Raw genomic sequence first — 21,614 nt, 5'->3', positions numbered from 1 at the left:
CCTTCCCTTATTAATCACATCCTTTCCAAGGACCCTTAAATAATCCGAGATAAATAATCAGTGAAAAATAAAACTTTTATTTCACTTTCCTCTCCATTATACATAAATAACAGAGACAACTTCGCTACATCAATGATGAGATTTATAATCAGCCAAGGTCTTAAAGCAATTACTAACTAAGCGCATTTTAAAACTCACTGTAGGGGATTCGGGGAAATTATGTATTTTAAAAGATTCCATTATACAAATACATGATCTACTATAAGCGCGGCGCGGGGATTTTAAAATGCGACAGTTATTTACCAGAAAAAACTGTAAATTAACATAAGTACCGTAATAATCCATGGGTAATTAAGGTACTTACGAGATAAATGAATTAATGGGCATAAATAGGGTGCTTTTGATTGCTTTTTTTGTTGTTAAAAATGTAAATAATATCGGTTAGAAGACAGTTAATTGAATTATAATTAATTATACTAATCGAGTGCTTACGGGGCTTTCGATACGTTATAAAATTCTGGACTGAAAAATTCATTAGGATTAGGTTGAATCAATTTAAAAACGGGAGAGAACAATGGGAGGAGGAGGGGGGGGTAAATGAAGAGAATTTCTTATCTATATACACCAATTAACACTAAAACGTACATGAGAATTTGTTTTCCTTATCTAATATTTACAGTGAACACTGAATAAGGTTTAATAATAACCTTATATTTCATAATAATTATTACATATTATTTTATTTTCCGTATGTTTAAGTATAACAACCGTAATAAACATCTTTTTTTGTTACTTACGGTATAACTCTATAAAATGGATAAATATAAGCTTACGCTTTCAAAAGTTTAAAGGACAGAAGTCACTCACTACTCACTGCCTTTGAATAAAACTAAAAGACTCTACGGTAAATAATATTACCAAAAAAAAAAACAAACAAACAAACATAAAAATACATAATTTATTATTTATTTCTATTCAAAAGAATTAATAGGAATACCCATATACTTATAAATAGTAAATACTGAGAAACTGAAGAGTTTTTTTTTATAAAATTAGCCTCATTCCTGATCAGCGCCACCTACCCATAGCGGCGACTTTGAGAACTACTGTAAACGGCAAGCCAATCAGATGTCGCTAAAATCTGGTGACGTCATTTTTGGTAAGACCCCGAGAGTGCCCGTCAGTGACGTCACCAGATTTTAGCGGCATCTGATTGGCTTGCCATTTACAGTAGTTCTCAAAGTCGCCGTTATGGGTAGGTGGCGCTGATCAGGAATAAGGCTAATTAAGCCTAGAATTTTTTAGTACACGATTGAAGAAAACAAAAATTAACAACGCGATGAGAGATATTTAATATTTTATTTTCAAGGAATTGGTGGGTTATAAACGTTCTGCAAAGGTTGGGGTGATGATGAATTATAGGGTTGTTGATGAAAACCATAGCCTTGCATTTGGGAGTTAGCGGAGGACGACGTATTAACGTTATTTCCTTGCTGAGCAGATGGTGTTAAAAAATGAGGGGGATTTCTTGGGGAAAAGGAGCCACTGGAATTAGGGAAAGGTGACTGCCTACTAGAGATAGAACTACCAGTGGAACTTAGGTTACTTAAGGAAGCCGGTTCGTTACCAAATTTTGGCGAGGCGGGTGAAGAAAAGGATTCGTAACTAGGAAGGAACGTGTGATTGGCTGCTGCTGCTGCGGAGGAGGATGAGTGCCCGTAAGGGTTGTAATTAAATTCCGCGTGCGGATTGGAATAATGCCCGAATGAATTTAAGCCTCCTCCGACACCGGCTGGGTCGTAATAGTTTGGCATGTGCGCTCCTTGGTCACCAAAATGTAAACTGTTAGACACGGGGTTGCTGAAAGACGAATATCCTTGATTGGGGAGACCGTAATGGTTATAACCCCCGCCATCAGTTCTGTTTTGGGTTAAGGAATCGGTAGGTGGGGCGGGATAATAATTCTGATCATACATTCCATAGCTGTATGGATCATCACCGTAAGATCTTAAAGACGTTGACTGATCCATGGGAGAGAAACCCATATTAGGGGGATTTCCTAAAGAGTCTCCGTAAGTAAATGTCGGATTCGTTACGGTGGACACTGTTGAAGACGCTGAACTCGCTGATGACGACGTTACCGTCGAGTTCTTACTCTTTTTAGACCTTCTAGCGGGTTTGGTGGTTGTATTAGGTTTTGGAGGTTCCCCTAATAAAGTTAGATGTTTCGCGGGAGACTGCCTAGACTGTGGAGGATTTTCAAAACTGTTGTATTGCGTCTGAGACTGGTTCATTGGCGTTTGGTTTAAATGGGCTTGGTTTGAATCCGTAATAGAATGCAAGCCACCACCCATCGAATTGTCAGAATTATTTCCGGAATTATTATTTTGACCGCCAGAAGATTGTTCGTGAGATCCCATAGAATGGTTATGTTGTTGTCCCTGATTGCGTTGTTGTTGTTGTTGTTGTTGTTGTTCGTTTTGTTGTTGCTGTTGATGCATATGGTGAGATTGTTGTTGATTGTGTCCATAATCCATCATGGAATTACTGTTAAGAGGCGAACCATCCATATTGTGACCCAACGAACCTTGTTGGTTGGGATTATGAGAATTCTGCATTAACGGTGGTCCGCTAGTATTAATAAACGGTGGTTGATTTTCACCCATATTGGGTTGATTCCCTCTGGGTGACAGAACAGGTTCATTTAGTTGCCCAACCATAGCCGGGTTCATATTCCCCAATCTTGAACTACTATCTTGTTGATTATGATTCATAAACATCTCAGAGTTGTTGTTATTATTGGTACTACTATTATTCTTAGTATTGTTCCTTTTGGTTGCTTGTTTCGACCCTCTCGCACCACCTCCCCTCCCTCTTCTCGGGGAATAAGTATTTATAATCCTAGCCGGGTTAATTTGCCCCATCTTTGCCAAATTCGGGTCCATATTTGGCTTTTGCAAGATAGATTGACCGGGTAATGTCCCTTTAAGGTTTTCACCCAAACCCACATTTCCATTGGCGGCATTTTCGTTAAGTTTTCTAGAATCAGGAAAGACGTGGTGGGTACTTAACTGATTCATTCCCATATGTTGTTGATTGGGACCCACGCCATTGTTATTGGCGTTTCCACTAAGGTAAGGATTATTCATTCCAGGCATTGTCGGAGACGACGAGGAGTCGCTCTTATTTTCTTGTTGTTGTTTAGAAGATTCGTCAATCTTATTGTCAATTTGATTCAGTTCCATACCACCGCTATTCATAGCGTTATTGACATTATTAACGGGCGATTTTTTAACAATAACCTTTCCCTGAGGACCACCGTGTAAACCTCCGCGAAAACTAGGTTGATTCTTCTGCATTCCCGGACGAACCACCGTCACACTCGGTTGATGTAACCCTGCCCTCTTAATTGTCATATTGGAAAAGTTTTTATTAAGGTTAGGGGTCATTTGATCTTGTTTATCCCCCATCATACCCGCGGGTAATGGTATTCCCCCGGTTGTATTAGACGCGGAACTAATGGGAAGTCTCGTTATCGTAACAGATGGTGTACCACCTAAGGTATTCTGTCGCGTAAACGTCACGGCTTGACTCGTATTAGGATTCATACTGTTTATAGTATGAATATTTGGACCGGGATTACGATTCATTTGTCTAATAATTATCCTAGCCGGTTGATTAGGTCCAGTAGTGGTCTTTTTCAGTTCATTCTGAGGAATGGGGACCCTAATAATCCTGGGTATTGGTTTACCAGTTAATTTATTTATGGCACCAGCGGACATCGTCGTTGATGTCATGGTATTGTTGATGTTAAGGGTCGAGGAAGAGCAGGACGAGGATAATAAAGAACTGTTGGGGCTGATGCTAGATGATCTTTGCTTTTCCTCATCATCACTCAAGTCAATTACCTCAGGGTTACCATCAACTTTTATGGAACCTCCGCATTGTAAGTTAGCCTGTACTATGTTAGTCTGCAACAATATTGATATGGTTATGGTTTTGAGAAAACAAGTCGGGGTTCGCTGCGAAAGAAAGAAAGATAGAAAACTAACCCCAAAATTCCCTTTGCTATTTGTTGTAATAGCTCCTGTAGTTGTTGTGCTCGTCATCAAGTGAGTTCTAAGTAAATTTGGCCCTAAAGTTAAACGTAAACGCTTAAATCATTGCGTCAAAAAAGATAAGTGAGAAAGGGTTATGTAGAAATAACAATTACTGGGAGTCTGAGGTCCTAAACCTATCGTTGTCGTAGTTCCTATGGCCTGCCATTGATTTAGTAATTCTTGAGGAAGTCTAACGGCTATTATTCTCCCATCAGGAACCCTCAAATATACTCCCTTGGGCGTCCTCATCACCAAAACCTCTTGTCCGGCGGGAATGGTAACGGTAGAAGAATCGCCATTGGAAGGAGTCACTCTTCTAACCATAACTCCTTGATGAAGCATGGCTCTAATCAGAACCGTGGCTCCATTATTCTTCTGGTTGCGATTCCACTGGTTTGGCACTGGCGTTGATTGACCCGGTAGAAACCGAGGACCCTGAATTCCCGTGGGACTGGCAAAAGTCATAGGACCTCTACCCTGGTAAGCTCCCCTTTGGATAATACCCCCTCTCGAATAATACGTATAACCCCTGCCATATCCACCGGCATTGCCTCTTTTCTCAAGCTCGTAACTTTGCTTGGCCATTTTCTTTTCGTGTTTGGTTAGTTTTAACTCTTTTCGATCTAGGAGTAACGATTCGTGCTCAAAAGGTTCCTTAAGTAAGAAAGGAATTACTTTGTCAGCTCATTTTAAACTTTGCGTGAAGAATCCACGGCGCTTCTTACCCTGCTTAGACTTCTGCTCATACTATTGCAAATATACTGTAATAGATGATCAACATATTTCGATGATTTATCTGAAAAATCCTGCTCAGGTCCGTCATCTTCCGATTCGGAGACTAAAGTGCTAACTTCTTTCCACGTAAAATTACTTTCCGGATTTAATTCATCAACTACGCGATCGGACATTCCTTGTTTGTTAACTTGTCTATCGTAAACCTTCTTTTCCAGACAATTATCAGTTACTAAGCGATAAATATAGCAGGGTTTTTGTTGCCCGTATCGATAGATTCTACAAACAGCTTGGGCATCGTGACACGGATTCCAAGACGCGTCATAAACGACAATACGATTGGCTCCTATCAAATTAATACCCAAACAACCGGCACGAGTTGAAAGCAAGAACAAATACATGTTCTGATTATTGTTAAAGTTATTAATAAGTCGCTCTCGTTCTTGCGCGTGAGTTTTTCCATCCAAACGACAGTAATTAAAGTTTCGTGACCATCTCTCGCCAACTGGACAATTAGGTCTATCAGGAATTTGTCTTTCATTTAGAAACCTTTCTATGAGATCAAGCGTCAGGAGAGATTGACTAAAAACTAAGAGTTTATCCCCAACCGCTAAACTTTGCTCTATAATTGCAAAAAGAACCGCCATTTTATGGCAATTCTCAATAACTCCGGTTTTATAAGTCTCCATTAAGGTTTTAGCCTAAAAAATTCGTTACAGTTAGTCTCAAGTGTTACCTTATACCAGAAGTGAGATGAGACTAGAAGTGAAGGGCTCTAGCGTTGATAGTAGATCCTGGCACTAGTGAACAAATTAGAGGATTTTATGCCGCTTCAATCGCGCCTACACTAGAGAGAAAAAAATTGGTCGAGTTCCAAAAACATTTCCTACCCCCCTTCCCCTCAACCTAAAGCGGCGGAACACGGACGCGGGTGCTTGAATCTAGTTCGGCCGTCTACCGCCACGAGCGTCTCACGTTTTGGAGGGGAAATTCTGAAACCGCCACCAGAGGGCCAACCGTTCTTGTGTTATCAAGAATATTCACTTTCGCCAAGTGAAGAATTTGGTTAGCTCAGTACTTCTAGTCTCATCTCACTTCTGCTTTTATTCATATATAGCGTTGACGTCTAATTACCCATTCATAGCTGATAGCGGGTTCGGGTTTTTCTTTAACAGGTGGAATATAAGAAGTTTCAGCGGGAACGGAAATTGGAGGTTTATTTTCCATCTCAATTTCGGGAATCCCATTAGCGGGAATCACAGACGGACTTCCATTAACGTTAGAGCTACCATTTAACGGAGGAGGACTGGCGCAAATGCTATGGTTAATTGGACTTTGATTGGCATTGAGAGCTTGAGAAACTTAACAAAATAAAAAGGGGGGGGAGTTAAACAAATAAGTAAATAACAAGTTTTTACTTTTAAACTTTCGCAAGTTCTTTTACCTAGATTCTTATTGAGATTGGAAGCCTTATCGGTAGCAGCTGGCGGTGCGACTAAATCAATGTCTAAATCATTGTCAGCTACAACCACTTGTGATTTTAAGTTTTTAACAAAGTTGTACAATACATCAGGATGGTTCCATATCTGTACGCGAAAGAAAAATTCGTATAAAAATCCTTAAAGGGAGGGTGAAGTAGAAAATCAAGTGATTTTTTATCGATTCTTCTACTAATTACAAGACCAGTCTGCATAGTGAAACATTCAGGAAATACCAACTCCGAATGATTTTAAAATTCAAATTAGGTTCAGATTTTAAGGATAATTTTAAAGAAGCCCCTCTGACCAATCGCGTAACGCCCTGCCTTTTTGTTAACAAAATTCTCGTGGCACGTTCCATGTCTCGCGCCACGATTATCACGTGGCGCGCGAATTTTATCAAATCTCGTGATAAATTTCATTCAACACGGAACGTGCCACGAGAATTTTGTTAATAAAAAGGCAGGGCGTTACGCGATTGGTCGGAGGACCTTCTTTAAAATTATCCTTAAATCTGAACCTAATTTGAATTTTAAAATCATTCGGAGTCTGTATTTCCTGAATGTTTCACTATGCAGACTGGTCTTATAATTAGTAGAAGAATCGATAAAAAATCACTTGATTTTCTACTTCACCCTCCCTTTAAAAGACATAATGTCCAACTGACCTTGCAACAAACGGCAAAGAATAGTAACGGATTTGTACTATTAGATCTTGTATGGAAATCTCTAACAAACTCCCGATAGAGTTCCCGTTGAACATCAGTCATCCTGCATAGAATAACGTGTTCTTCCTTGACTGGTAACGAAGTTCGGAGCACGGCGTGTCCTCTCCTTTGAACGAAGCCTTCCAAGAGGCTATGAAGTACGTGGGCTCGATACCTCATTAGTTGTATATCCCTCGGTGTACTGTCTATACATTGTCCATTTTGAATGGGTCTTTCAAACATATTTACAAACTCCGATCTGCTACCCAAATAATTGGGTCGAACAAAATCCACCATACACCAGTACTCCAAAAGATTGTTTTGAAGAGGGTAACCAGTTAAAACCACTCTTCGTCTACGTAGACAAATAAAAACAATGACTTAGCTTCAAAAAAAGCGCGAGAATTATTAGTTATTTCGTACTTTGTATGAATTTTCTTCAGCGCAGACGATGTACTAGCGCTACAATTTTTAATTCTATGCCCTTCATCACATACAACTAGATCTGGACCAGGATTTACTAACGCGAGAAAAATATCTAAAAGACATAGATGATAGTTAGAAGGTTGAAACATTGGGACGGCGGCCATCTTGGACGAATGTCTATTCTGTATAGTGATCACTACTGAACTTAGGGATGGCGGCCATCTTGGACGAATGTCTATTCTGTATAGTGATCACTACTGAACTTAGGGATGGGGATGGCGGCCATCTTGGACGAATGTCCATACTGTATAGTGATCACTACTGAACTAAGGGACGGCGGCCATCTTGGACGAATGTCCATACTGTACAGTGATCACTACTGAACTTGGGGATGGCGGCCATCTTGGACCGAATGTCTATTCTGTATAGTGATCACTACTGAACTTATGGATGACGGCCATCTTGGATGAATGTCTATTCTGTATAGTGATCACTACTAAACTTAGGGATGGTGGCCATCTTGGACGAATGTCTATTCTGTATAGTGATCACTACTGAACTTAGGGATGGGGATGGCGGCCATCTTGGACGAATGTCCATACTGTATAGTGATCACTACTGAACTTAGGGATGGGGATGGCGGCCATCTTGGACGAATGTCCATACTGTATAGTGATCACTACTGAACTAAGGGACGGCGGCCATCTTGGACGAATGTCCATACTGTACAGTGATCACTACTGAACTTGGGGATGGCGGCCATCTTGGACCGAATGTCTATTCTGTATAGTGGTCACTATTGAACTTAGGGATGGCGGCCATCTTGGACGAATGTCTATTCTGTATAGTTATCACTAGTGAAACTCACCATCAAGAAGTTTCTTATCAACCGAATCATCCTCAACTTCCATGGGATTAATATCTTCTTTCTTCCTATTTTTTCTCCTCTTTGCAACCTTAGCCGGTTTTTTAAGGGCTAACATTCTGTACATTTCATAGCCCATAAGCATTACACCGCCATTTTCCCTCCATTCAGCTATAATTGTTCATTTTTATTAATTCATTTCATAATCGCGGCGTACGAAGCGAATAAATGGAAAACTAGGAGGCGATACTAACTTATAACTTTAGCCCTAGCTGCGGTTGTCCTATAGTTTTCATTTAATAAATAAACGGGAAAATTCCTAGGTCTAATCTCGTTACTATCCACGAGTAACTGAGGTACGGCGCCTTCGGGAGGCAACCACATATTAAATTCCGACATCCAATTTTGTATCGTATTAATGGGAACTATGCACAAAACCGTCGTGGCTGGTGTGTGTCTTAGGAAGGTATCAGTCAAAGAAATAACCTTGGGGGGGAAAAACACCGACAACGTTCAATCTAAGTCCACCTTACAACACTCATCAAGCACTTATACCTGTATTGTTTTTCCTAAACCCATACTATGAGCCAAAATGCATCCAAAACCACTTGACGATTGAAATCTACTAATACTTTCAACAACATTGTCGTATAAAAACCTAATTCCGCCAATTTGATGAGCTTTGACCGCTCTAGACAATTGGGGTGCTAAAAAGATATCCTCTTCTTCGGGTGGATGTCCAACATTAATCAAAACCCTTCCTTCAGGGTCAGGTTGGTTAAAAAGATCGTTTGTATGAGATCCTGAATTATTGGGGTCTTCGCTGAGTGCGTCGTCATCATCGTCGTCATCGCTTAAAACCATGACGCAATCGTCATCCTTCTTCGAAGACATGTCGGGATTCATGTCGTCATCGTCATCACTGCTTGTATCATCCGTACTCGAACTACTTTCATCGTCAGAGCTTGATACAGTGATGACTGGATTCACTAAGAGTACATTTAATATTAAATAAACATTCCCACGTCGTGTATTTGCGAGAACGCTCATGCAAATGGTACGGTTTTGATGGATAAAACTTTCCATATAAAAGTTATCTAAATCATGCATGGACATTAGCTAATATCCACCCACTTTTAACTATAGGGATATTCTTCTGGTATGCGGCTAGCATTTTCTGCTTGTTGACTTCGGCAAAGCTGGCTAATAGTTAATAATAAACGGAAGAACTAATGTTACGCGTATGACGATTAATCGTGATTAGAACAATTAATGTTGCAACGAGAGGAAGCTCCGCATTAAACATATAGTCGCCTAACAAACTGACTAACCTTTGACAGCTTCCCTGGAATACATATTCAAGTTTCTCTTCCTCTTATCATCGTCATCGCTGCTCTCAACCAAAATGACGTCAGTCTCCTTCTTGACTTCCAAAGGAATAAATTTGGTTTCTAAAGGCATGTTTTCATTTTTGATGGCCAGGGCCTCAGCTTCTTCCTCCAACTCTTTTTTGATCGCTTCAGCTACTTCCGCTTCCGCTTTGGCCGCAGCTTCCGCCGCTGCTTTAGCAGCAGTCTCTTGCTCAGCTTCTTGGATGACTTGATTAAATTTCTCAACCAGAGCTCTTTGTTGAGCCTCTTGAAGTCTCCTTTTACGTTCCTGTTCCTCCTTCTGAGCAGCCACGGTTGTTGCTTCTAATTCCTCGTCATTAATGATATCCCGAATGTTCTTTCTTTCAAAAGCATTCTTCCTATTTGGAGCTGGTTTTGGAGCCGGTTTGGTTGCCGGTGGTTTTGTGGCAGGGGTTTTTGTTGCTGGAGGTTTAGCGGTGGCAGTTGTTTTAGATGCGGGGCCGGGTTTATTCGTCGTCGCCGCTGCTGGTTTAGTGGACGCGGGTTTCTTGGCAACTTTAGCATTTGGTGTAGAAGTATTTTCTTCAGTTGTACCTGGTGTTCCGGCTTTGACTGGGGTTTCTTTTGTGTCAGAGTCTGAAAAGATTTTGTTAAAAACCTGAAATGGAAAAGAATTAATTACAAATTCTCACTTTTTCTCTTAGTTCCTTTGCCTCGAGGCGCGGCAGTTTCTGAGTTGGGTTTAGCTTTGGTCTGTTTTTCAGGTTTCTCCTGTTTGACTGGCTGAGGTTTGGCATCAGGGGGCTTGTCAAACTTTTCTTGTGACTTTTTTACACAGTCAACCAAACCTAAAAACCAATTCGACTTAAAATTACAGTATCTATTGATAATGTAATATAAAAGAGTGAATAAAGTTAAGCCAACAACGTGCTACCAGAAATTACACCATTTCAAAATAAAAAAATAGACAGAGCCTACAAATGACATGCCATTATCAAAATCTCAAGAATCCCTAAGAGATCTTACTCCGAATGGCGTTGCCGCCTTTCCCTTGTTTGCGAAAAGCCAGGGGCGGCAACGAGTGCAGAGAAAATGGGTTTGGGAGTTTAAGCTCACGTTGAGATGCTGGAGGAAGTTGAGATGGTGCTGGTGGTGCCTGATGAGGCCCAGTTTGATGTGGTGGTAGCTGTGAACCAGTACCCTGATGTGTTGGTGCTTGATGAGGGCCAACTTGGTGTGGTGGTAGCTGTGAACCAGTACCCTGATGTGTTGGTGCCTGATGAGGGCCAGCTTGATGTGGCGGTAGCTGGGAGCCAGAACCCTGATGTGGCGGTAGCTGGGAACTAGAACCCTGATGTGGCGGTAGCTGGGAGCCAGAACCCTGATGTGGCGGTAGCTGGGAGCCAGAACCCTGATGTGGCGGTAGCTGGGAGCCAGAACCCTGATGTGGCGGTAGCTGGGAGCCAGAACCCTGATGTGGCGGTAGCTGGGAGCCAGAACCCTGATGTGGCGGTAGCTGGGAGCCAGAACCCTGATGTGGCGGTAGCTGGGAGCCAGAACCCTGATGTGGCGGTAGCTGGGAACTAGAACCCTGATGTGGCGGTAGCTGGGAACCAGAACCCTGATGTGGCGGTAGCTGGGAACCAGAACCCTGATATGGCGGTAGCTGGGAACCAGAACCCTGATGTGGCGGTAGCTGGGAACCAGAACCCTGATGTGGCGGTAGCTGGGAACCAGAACCTTGATGTTGTGGTAGCTGGGAACCAGAACCTTGATGTTGTGGTAGCTGTGAGCCAGTTTCCTGATGAGGTGGCAACTGTGAACCTGTTCCTTGATGAGAAGGGGGATTGGACATAGGCAACTGGTTGTTTCCCATATTTCCAGGTTGTTGAGGAACCATGGATTCTGGTTGAGGTTGTTGATGACTCGGTGGCATATTCTGTGTAGGCATGTAAGGTGGTAACATTTGATGGTGATACTGCTGTTGAGGAGGCATGGGTGGTGGTGCTTGTTCTTGATAATACTGAGGTTGATTATAATTTAAAGACGAATAATTATAATGTTGATCAGGTTGAGGCTGCTGAGAATAATGTTGCTGTGGTTGTCCCTGTTGCTGATATTGTTGTTGTTGTTGTTGTGACTGATCTTGATTTGGTTGCTGCTGCAATGTTTGGAATGAATGATCTTGTTGAGGGACTTGAGTTTGTTGCTGATGTTGCCAAGACATGTCTTGCTGTTGTTGCCAAGGCATGGAGTTCTGATGTTGATGCGGAGGTTCAATGGGAGGTTGCCAAGGAGGATACTGATAATTCGATTGTGATTGTTGGTGTTCAGGTGTTTGCATTTGATTATGGTAATGATATTGGTACTGAGATTGATCTCCCGAAGGTGGTGGGAAAGGTGACATTCCCATTTCATTTGTCTGGCTGTTTCCAATCATACCCTGATCATTATTTTGGTGAACTTGGGGAGGCATGGATGATGCTTGTTGCTGTTGAGGCTTTGATGGGGGTGTTGGTTGTTTAGGCGCTTGATTATAGTCATTGTTTCTCAAAGGTGAAGGATTTTCAGCAGCACCAGATACACCCATTTGGTGATAAACCGGTTGCTGATTTGAGGAATAATTTGACTGACTTTGGTAACCCTGGTCACAAACGTAGCCTTGTTGCAGACCCGGATTTAGATTGGAAGATTGGCTGTATGGGCTACGTGATGTGTCTGATAAGGTAGTCAAAGTCTCTGATTGTGGCATAGGAGATTTTTCAGACATCGGACTATCCAGACCAGTCAAAACCGAGTTATTCCCAGAGTAAGCCTGCGTTATAGGAACTGGAATTGGGTTTGGCACCCCTTCCATAGCACCTTTTATAAAATGGAAACCTGTTTTGAGATACACAGTTCACAAAACTTTTTCTTGCCTTTGTTTCAAATCAAATCTTTTATGGATTTAAAAAAGCGTAAGCAGCTAACCTCCTCACATAAAAATGAAAAGCTAAATTTTCCCTAAATGATAGAAAAAAGGGAGTTTTTGGGACTTACTCTCTAGTGAGTAATCATTGGATAATCCTAGATTATGTTCCGTATGAGTCGAAGCCATGATTTCAGTCTTCCTGGTTCACTTTTTAAGTATACCCTTTCACTCAAGTTTGATATATACAAGCGCATAGGAATGTTTCAAAGACCTCCATTATCTAACAACCATTTATAAGTGTAATTAGGATAGAAATAAAACAAGCTTTTGGGCTTAAATCTAACGTTTACACCATAACATTTGTAATGAAAGGTGTGTCATGTTATCTTATGACATCTAATCTATCAGAATTTTTACCAATAATAAAGGATTTTATTCGAAAATACTAAAAGGAAAGGAACATTATATATTTTGTATTTTGAAGGTAAGGAGGCTGGTAAGGTGATTATGGCTACAACAACAAAACATCAACTCATAAGATGCTTCCCATTTCATGACAGTGTTTCACTATTTGAATCAATGAAGATTCTCATGAAAATTCCCACAAAATACGGATATTTTAATTATTGGCATATAAAATTGATTGCCTGTAGGCCTGAAATGACCAAGGTTTAATTGTTTTTAAGGGAAATCCTATCACTGCCCAAACCCAAAGTGAAAAGCTGACGGATGAACGGGGGGTGAATGGGGGAATAAAAATGATCTAACTTGGCCAAGGCTTAATAAAAATAGTTTTCGCTTACCCTTTCACTACTGGCTTCTGTTTAGACGTTTTAAATAACCAATTCGTTCAAATCATCGCTAAACTTGACACAAACGCGATAGTGCAGAAATTAAAGGTAATTTAAGCTTTTGTAAACCTTTAATAGCTTCGTTATTATCTTGAATACTCATTAGGCTTAACGCGATTCAACAAAATTTTGTTCCTATGCTTATGCTTTTGTGATTGACCGCAGGGCTTCACGTTCAGTTCAGATCGGTTCATTGCTTGTCAAAACCCGTTTTGAATCACGATTTTTATAACACAAACGCGGTAGTGCAGAAATTAAAGGTAATTTAAGCTTTTGTAAACCTTTAATAGCTTCGTTATTATCTTGAATACTCATTAGGCTTAACGCGATTCAACAAAATTTTGTTCCTATCTATGCTTTTGTGATTGACCGCAGGGCTTCACGTTCAGTTCAGATCGGTTCATTGCTTGTCAAAACTTGTTTTAAATCTCGATTTTATAACAAAACCACGTATGTTTCACTGAAAAACCACGTAACTCTTTTATTTTGCAATTTACAAAATAAAATAAAAGCAAAGCTATTATATAATAATTAAAAAAGTACGAAAAATGTTTTCATTTGAAAAAATAGCGCAACAATTTTGTGTTTTTTAATTGGCCAGACAAAAATATACTTTTAGAACAATATTTTTTTTTTTTTTTTTTTCTAATCAGTTACTCCAAAGATTTAAAAGTATAATTAATACAGATATAGTAGTTACACACACTGAATAATTATACAATTTATTATGCAAATGAAGAATGATAATATAAAATCAAAATCAAAAAAAAATGCTACCCTAATCCCTTTTTAATGAAGGAAAATGAAAATACTGCAAGAATTGTACGCCATTTATTATTCAATTATTATTATAAGGCTTGGTGCTTATTATTAAAACTGAATGAAGGCAATCAGTTTATGGTTGCTTTTGAAGTCTGGAGCCAAAGCTAGCCATATCACCATTCAAAGGCCATTTGATATACTTATCGGACTTCATGTATTTCTCAATGGTAGGCAAAGCCTATTTAAATCAAGAGATAACCCTTTAAAACCTTTCAGGCTTGATTATACCAATATTTTTTTTTTAAATACTTCAAATCTCTTGGCATGGGCATCCAAATTGGCATAATCCTTTGTAACACCGGGAGATAAGATGTTATGTTGATCAACCATTTCGTAAAGCATAATATCAGCGTATGAAAACTATAAAAAATTAAATTATAATTTAATTAATTAATTATGTCTATAATTAAAATAAATTAAACCTATAATCAAGCCTACATTATCACCAGCAATCCATTTTCTTTCACCCAAATACTTAGAAACAGCGGCTAATTGATCTGGCAATGCTTTTAAATACCCTGGTTTCAGTTTTTCCTAAATTAAATTTAATTTGTTTTAATTTAATTTAATTAAGTTGTTAAACATATTTAAATTTTTTTTTTATTTGCGTGGCTGGCTTACAAAGTCTGGGCTGTAACACATGCCTACAAAACCCATTCTCATGTCATTCAGCTGTTGTTCAGCAACATCAATACGAATTTTTTCATCCTCGGTGGTTCCGTCTGAATGAATAACACGGAATAAATTATACCGCCCAATTCCCCTTTATGAATAATAAAACCATTAGATAAAAAGTATTCACCAAGCTTATGAATACGAGCCACGTGTCTCAAGATAGCCAAACTTTGGGTAATTTTAGTATCTCCGTCAATAAAATAAGGAAGCTTTAAATTTAATTAAAAATAATTCATTCATTCATTGTTTGTTTATTAAATATGTGTAAATATATTTCCTCAATCTTACATTAGGGAATTCCAATCCCAAAGAGAATTTCTCATTAACCCATTCACTTCTGTCAAATTCTGGTGGTGGGCCATAATTATATCTCTTTTCTTGAAGTTCCGCTTCAGCATAAGCCATTACCAATCTAATTGGTTGGCCAATCTTTGAATATTAAATAAAAATTAAAAAAAAACGGCATTTTTTTTTTAATTTTTCATAATTTCTAAAATAAGAGGAGACTAGGGGAGAGTCAGCCTTGAGATGTCATGATTCAGCTTTTATCAAAGAACATCGTACTATTTTCTTGGGCTTTATCATGGCTTGCCTGATCACTCATTTTCAAGGTTACTTGTTTATCCCCCAAATGGACCCTTATCTATGCTAAACTTAAGCCATTCTCTCCCCCCCCCCTACATCTACAAAAGAAGCGAAGCCAAGTGCACATCCTGAAGCCTAACCTTATAAACATATCATGTTCAAATGTCAGTGGGTGCAAGACTGCGCTACATATCATATCTACTAGGCCAAAGGCTAGAGATAAAGGGCAAGCCTAGCTTCGCGTGTACTGAAAATTCAGCCTGTCTAATCTGTCTAGCCAAGAAAATTTTCGCTTAAGCCTTGGTCGAAGATTAGAATTAAATTTACAGTTAATTACTTAAAATACCGATTGTTTCTATTTAAATATCAAAATTAATAAAACAACTTACGCCTCGAATATTCCAATAACCCAAAAGTGGTGCCATTTTGCAAAAATCAAACTTTGAAAGAAAATTTAGCGTAACAGGGATAAAACGTCAGTTTTGATCTACCGCACGTTAAAGAATGTAGTCGGCTACGCCGGTTATTGATAAAAGATTTTATGCAACGTCCTCCTAACAGTAGGGGGTATACAAGATAAATACCGTCCCCTTATTTCCCGCCTTTTTTCATGCTTACAGCTTGTTTCCCGCCACCCTAACGAGTTAGGGTTTTCCCAAGCAAACTCGGTGGAGGTTACGCTAGTACTCACAGAAAAAAAAACTTAAAAGAGTCGGCAAAGCGCCAATGAATAAAAATTAATAATTTGAATCTGATAAGTGAGGTGCAACCGTGTATGACTATATTTCAGAGAATGCCCATAGTATTTGAAAGTGGCTCCAATAGGTTTGACAAGAAAAGACTAAAATGAAAAAAACTCACATTGTGTCATAACCTTTGAATTTAGTACGCTTGGTTTTCTACACATACGTCTGCGACCAAAGAGAATAAACCAATGATAGCGTGGAGTGCAAAAACTTTCACGTGCCTGGGCATAAAAATGCTTCTACTCCAGTATTCAAGTATATTCCCTCCCATGTACTTTGAAGAAAAAAAAGGGGGTGCCGTGAAACCGCATTTCCTTCGCGCGTTCTGCAAAATGGCGGCCGTAGTGTTAGACCACGGTGCTCAAGTGGAACACAATGAGGAGGCTAAGAATGGGATTGTAGATGAGTTAGAAATTACTGACGACGAAACTGAAAAGGGGGGAACCGAAGTGTCCAAGAAGAAAAAAAAGAAAAAGAAGAAGAAGAAGGATACTTCTGGAAAAGACGAAGGATCGCCGGTTCATCCAGATGGTGTGGTCTTAGCCAAAGTTACGGAGGATGGCCTATCTGATCAGCTGAAGAAGCAGTCCTTGAACGATGTCAACGATAAAAATCCCCAGCCACCTTCGAGTCCACCCCAAGATGGTCAAGACGAAGAACAAGGGGCTGGAGGTGAGAATGCCGCCAAGAAGAAAAGGAAAAGAAATAAGCCAAAGGCAGGTGGTCCCAAACAACAAACTGACCCTCCAACCATACCCATCTCGGAGCTGTTTCCTGATGGAAACTTTCCAGTTGGTCAAGAAACAGAGTACCCCGCAGTATCCCACGATGACAGATCAGCCTCTCATCGTTACACTTTAGAAGAAAAGAAACAAATTGAATTATGCTCATCAGAGGTGTATAAACAAATCAGGGAAGCTGCCGAAGCTCACCGCCAAACCAGGCAATATATGAGAAAAGTCATGAAACCAGGCAAAACCATGATAGAAATCTGCGAAGAATTAGAAACTACTGCCAGAAAACTAATCAATGAAAATGGATTAAAATCAGGATTGGCCTTCCCCACTGGCTGTTCGCTAAATAATTGCGCCGCTCATTACACACCAAATGCTGGGGATCCTACAGTCTTGCAATACGATGACGTTTGCAAAATAGATTTTGGAACTCACGTTCAGGGCCGTATCATTGATTGTGCCTTCACACTTACTTTTAATCCAAAATATGATAAGCTTTTGGAAGCTGTCAGAGATGCTACCAACACTGGTATCAGGGAAGCCGGTATCGATGTCAGACTATGTGATATAGGAGAGTCAATACAAGAGGTGGGATTTTTCGTTTCTGAATGAAAAATGGTACCTAAAGGGAGGGTGAAGTAGAAAATCAAGTGATTTTTTATCGATTCTTCTACTAATTATAAGACCAGTCTGCATAGTCAAACATTCAGGAAATACCAGCTCCGAATGATTTTAAAATTAAAATTAGGTTCAGATTTTAAGGATAATTTTAAAGAAGCCCCTCCGACCAATCGCGTAACGCCCTGCCTTTTTATTAACAAATTTCTCGTGGCACGCTCCATGTCTCGCGCCATGATTATCACGTCGCGCGCCTAATTTTATCAAATCTCATGATAAATTTCATTCAACACGAGAATTTTGTTAATAAAAAGGCAGGGCGTTACGCGATTGGCCGGAGGGGCTTCTTTAAAATTATCCATAAAATCTGAACCTAATTTGAATTTTAAAATCATTCGGAACTGGTATTTCCTGAATGTTTCACTATGCAGACTGGTCTTATAATTAGTAGAAAAATCGATAAAAAAATCACTTGATTTTCTACTTCACCCTCCCTTTAAGGATTGTATTTAACTATCTTTTAAATCTTTTAAGGTTATGGAATCTTATGAAGTTGAATTGAATGGTAAGACATATCAAGTTAGATCAATTCGCAACTTGAATGGACATCTAATAGATCAATATCGCATCCACGCTGGCAAGACTGTACCTATAGTTAAAGGTGGTGATGCCACAAAAATGGAAGAAGGTGAATTTTACGCCATAGAAACTTTTGGCAGTACCGGAAAAGGTATAAGAATTGATTTTATCGGTAACTGATTAGGGACTAACTAGCCTCTGTTCTTTGTTATCAGGTTACGTTCATGATGATATGGAAGTCTCCCATTACATGAAAAACTTTGACGCCGGTCACGTATCGCTGAGATTAGCTCGTTCTAAACAGCTATTGAATATAATTAACCAAAATTTTGGTACATTGGCTTTTTGTCGAAGATGGTTGGACCGTTTAGGTCAAACCAAATATTTGATGGCCTTGAAAGATTTGTGCGATAAAGGAATTATAGATTCGTACCCTCCTTTAAGCGACATTAAAGGTTGTTACACCGCGCAGTTTGAGCATACCATTTTACTTCGCCCCACTTGTAAGGAAATTGTCAGTCGCGGTGAAGACTACTAATCAATAACGAGAAATAAACTTTTTTCATCAAAGCCAAAATTATACTGTAAAATTTGTTTCAAATATAAAATATTAATAAATTGTACTGAAATAAAGCTTCCCTTAAACTAAAACTGTAAAAAAAATACCATAATTATAATTAAGAAAATAAAATGAAATAAAATAAAAACACATCGAAGAAATGATTGGACGCTGCTCCCTATAGCATTATGCGCATTTTGTCAACTTCTAATTTTGCGTTATCTATGATTTTTTGAGTGTAAAATATATAAAATAAAATTGTAAAGTATAATCAAGGCCTGGAAAGTAAAAAGAATTATTAAAATAATTGGTATTTCAATTTGTTTGTTTTTTAAATAAATAAATCGAAGAAACTTATTTAAACAATTGATTAATTGAACACATGAAGTTACTCTTGTAAATTTCAGATTTATTATTAAAATAAATTTGACATAAACTTGGCTATTTTTCCTGCGTTACCATCGTCATGTGGACCGTAGCATAAGTTTATAAGATATGTTCCAACCATAAGTTCCTTGGTTTAAATTCTTATGACATTAATAATGAAGTTACAAAAACAAATAATGTTAAAAAGGAATTTGAACTTTTTTTCACTTCACTTTGGGCGTTTGACAAGAAAGGGTAGAAAAAATCAGTTGGCAATGTCGCTCGTATTTTGGGACTTTGTCCGAATACGTACGATGGTTTCGACGTCATATCTTTATAAGAAACTGTACTTCTTAAGTTAATTTCCATTAATGGAGGACAACTGTCTCCGGAACAGATTATAATTGGGTGGTGAAAGGCCTTAACAGAGATGGCTAATACTTTGATTTGAGGACTGGCTACCAAACCCGTTCTGGCATGGAAAATTTCAATTCGGAGGCTCGTAATGACGTGACAAACCCGATTATCGACAAGTTTATTAACTAAATTAAGTCCATCCTTTTGAATATGAACCCAGTCTGTCACGTCATCCGGGTTCGATTTTGCGAAAGTGGCAAATGTGTGCGCGTTATCAAAGTCGAAGACGTAGTTTAGAATTTCCTCCTGTAACTTTGAACAACGAGTCGCGGCGGTGGCGACTTCGTCTTTGGCATTAAATGCTACTTTAAGGGCACAACCTACGTTCAAATTAATTCCAAACTTTACTCCACTTTCTGAAGCGTTAATAGGTTGGCAATAACCAGCGAAATTAGGCCTCAACGTTTTAAAATTGGACGTGGAAATTATTTTGTTCTTGATAGACTCGTTCTGGGACGCATTTTTACCCACGACTATATACTGTCCCAATTTGTAACCAGGGTTTTCAATTCTCCTTATCAACTTGTCTCGATACTTGAATTTTACACTGAACGTTTGCGCGATTGGTTTTTCGGGACTTAAGTCCGCGAGTTCGAATTTTTCCAAATGGACCGTGTCAATTCCTTGACGTCCAGAGTGCGTTATGACAAAACTTACAGATAAAATCGCATTACGGCAAAGGTTAGCCAGGGAATCAAACACCGGCTTTGGCAATGCTTCGTCACTGTCAATTATTCGGTACTGCGCAGTACCTTCTAGAATATTATGATAAATGTAACTTCTGGTCATGGATACGGGTACGGAAGAAATATTGTGCTTGCTATTAGTATCGCAAGTTGTTTCGTTACTAGAGTTGTCCCTCAATAAAGTTTGAAAAGTTAAATTGACATAGCGATTGAGGTCGAAGGCTCCATCAACCTCGCAGCGCGAAATGACATCTATTGAATGAAGACACTGGTATGACGCGTCAACCATATATCGTACCGGTCCCTCCGAGTCACAGAAGTCATTGAACATTGCCGCGGGAAGAGCTATATAGTTTAACACAAGGTTGTAAATTAATCTCCATCCCGACTCTACGTCCTACTTTTGATGAACTTACTCCATTTTATGGGTTCCTCTGTCCCATTTGGAAGAACGTAGATGGGTCCTTTGGTTTTAAAGCATTCATTCGGTCCTGGTTCCTGCGTCTTTACCAGTGGCTTTACGTCATCGTCCGTCCAAGAATATGGGTTGTTAACCTTGACATTCCTCAAACTTGGGTCGCTAACTTTCTTAGGTGGATTGAAGTAATGACGTTGTTGTAAATTATCATAGGCTACGCAAAACAGATCGTACTTCGGCTTGGAATTCGAGCAGTATCGTTCGTCCAACACTACGCGATCCGTGCTCCTACATTCTTCTAGGGTATGTAATCCGTCTATTACGCAATCGGCATCGCAACAACAATCCTCGTTGCAGATATCACTAATATCGCAAGTGCATGATGTTGACTTTGACTTTTTGTCAGCTGGTTCCGCAGTAGGGTTTTCGGTAGACGCTTGCTCTGTCGGTGATAAAGTTGTCGCAGTTTCGTTGGCGGTGACATTATCAGCTTCGGTATATATTTCGATGACGGTACCATTGTCCGTAACATTGTAAGCGATGGAAGTAAAGTTTCCTGGTTCTGAAGAGTTATCCAGCTCGGCGGAAATAACCGGCAATACCCATAAGAGCATTACTAAACACAGCGTTATACCTTTCATTTTAAAACTCAACACCAAATTTGTGAAAATTTCTTAAAACCACGTGAAGTTCTAAATGAATTGTTCCAGCGGACACGGTTTGTAAATTGTAACGATCTCGACCAGAATACACAGTTTGGTCATTTCTGACTAGTAAACTACCACCTAAGAATGTTTTGACAAATTCTTCCCATCTAGAGCCTTCGGGGCGCCAAGTGACGCATTCTAAACGATGAAAACCAGGAGATGAAGGAGCGTGAACAAAACCGTATCCACAAACATCAGTGCGACCATAAATGTCCATATTCCAGACTTGGAAGTAAAATTTTGGCCAACCTTTTCGGCGGGATTTTTTTAATAAGTTTTAC

General features: G+C 39.4%; 5 protein-coding genes across 11 annotated transcripts in view; 1 reads left to right on the top strand and 4 right to left on the bottom strand.

The window, feature by feature from the left end:
* Positions 1–54: 54 nt before the first annotated feature.
* Positions 55–13,835, bottom strand: LOC149691763 (uncharacterized). 4 transcript variants are annotated; one of them, XM_089869162.1, is made up of 17 exons: positions 13,374–13,835; positions 12,699–12,850; positions 10,776–12,539; positions 10,352–10,507; positions 9,639–10,295; positions 9,442–9,510; positions 8,863–9,296; positions 8,562–8,793; positions 8,311–8,478; positions 7,440–7,554; positions 6,978–7,371; positions 6,277–6,418; positions 5,967–6,193; positions 4,826–5,533; positions 4,214–4,754; positions 4,053–4,135; positions 55–3,971 (listed from the first exon to the last, which is right to left on the bottom strand). In XM_089869162.1, exons 2-17 carry the CDS (start codon positions 12,754–12,756, stop codon positions 1,365–1,367), a joined length of 8,355 nt encoding a protein of 2,784 aa, XP_089725288.1. In that variant the 5' UTR covers positions 12,757–12,850; positions 13,374–13,835; the 3' UTR covers positions 55–1,364. The 4 variants fall into 4 exon arrangements, with proteins under 4 accessions (XP_089725288.1, XP_089725289.1, XP_089725291.1 ...); XM_089869163.1 differs by having other exon boundaries at positions 10,776–12,521; XM_089869165.1 differs by lacking the exon at positions 12,699–12,850.
* Positions 13,836–13,972: 137 nt separating this feature from the next.
* On the bottom strand, positions 13,973–16,051 carry LOC149691762 (glutathione S-transferase Mu 1-like). Its single transcript, XM_089869200.1, has 7 exons — positions 15,893–16,051; positions 15,207–15,347; positions 15,046–15,127; positions 14,865–14,965; positions 14,682–14,777; positions 14,493–14,603; positions 13,973–14,421 (listed from the first exon to the last, which is right to left on the bottom strand). The coding sequence occupies exons 1-7, from the start codon at positions 15,926–15,928 to the stop codon at positions 14,317–14,319; spliced, it is 672 nt and encodes a 223-aa protein (XP_089725326.1). The 5' UTR covers positions 15,929–16,051; the 3' UTR covers positions 13,973–14,316.
* A 500-nt stretch (positions 16,052–16,551) lies between these two features.
* und (methionyl aminopeptidase und) lies at positions 16,552–19,058 on the top strand. The gene is made up of 3 exons (XM_089869184.1): positions 16,552–17,571; positions 18,136–18,331; positions 18,396–19,058. The coding sequence occupies exons 1-3, from the start codon at positions 16,582–16,584 to the stop codon at positions 18,716–18,718; spliced, it is 1,509 nt and encodes a 502-aa protein (XP_089725310.1). The 5' UTR covers positions 16,552–16,581; the 3' UTR covers positions 18,719–19,058.
* Positions 16,560–21,269, bottom strand: LOC149691760 (tectonic-1-like). The gene is made up of 2 exons (XM_089869179.1): positions 20,625–21,269; positions 16,560–20,553 (listed from the first exon to the last, which is right to left on the bottom strand). The coding sequence occupies exons 1-2, from the start codon at positions 21,265–21,267 to the stop codon at positions 19,268–19,270; spliced, it is 1,929 nt and encodes a 642-aa protein (XP_089725305.1). The 5' UTR covers positions 21,268–21,269; the 3' UTR covers positions 16,560–19,267.
* The window catches only part of LOC149691758 (B9 domain-containing protein 2-like), a 52,059-nt gene continuing 51,713 nt past the window's right edge, over positions 21,269–21,614 (bottom strand). For all 4 annotated transcript variants that reach the window (XM_089869203.1, XM_089869204.1, XM_089869205.1 and 1 more), the window contains one exon: positions 21,269–21,582. In XM_089869203.1, the coding sequence (XP_089725329.1) occupies positions 21,269–21,582 (314 nt within the window). The remainder of the gene's footprint in view (positions 21,583–21,614) is intronic.

This window comes from Phalangium opilio, unplaced genomic scaffold (genome assembly GCF_054372755.1).
Source record: "Phalangium opilio isolate 3A_F unplaced genomic scaffold, DU_Popi_V2 ptg000025l_1, whole genome shotgun sequence".
Lineage (NCBI taxonomy): Eukaryota > Metazoa > Arthropoda > Arachnida > Opiliones > Phalangiidae > Phalangium > Phalangium opilio.
This window is presented reverse-complemented; position numbering and strand designations above follow the sequence as displayed.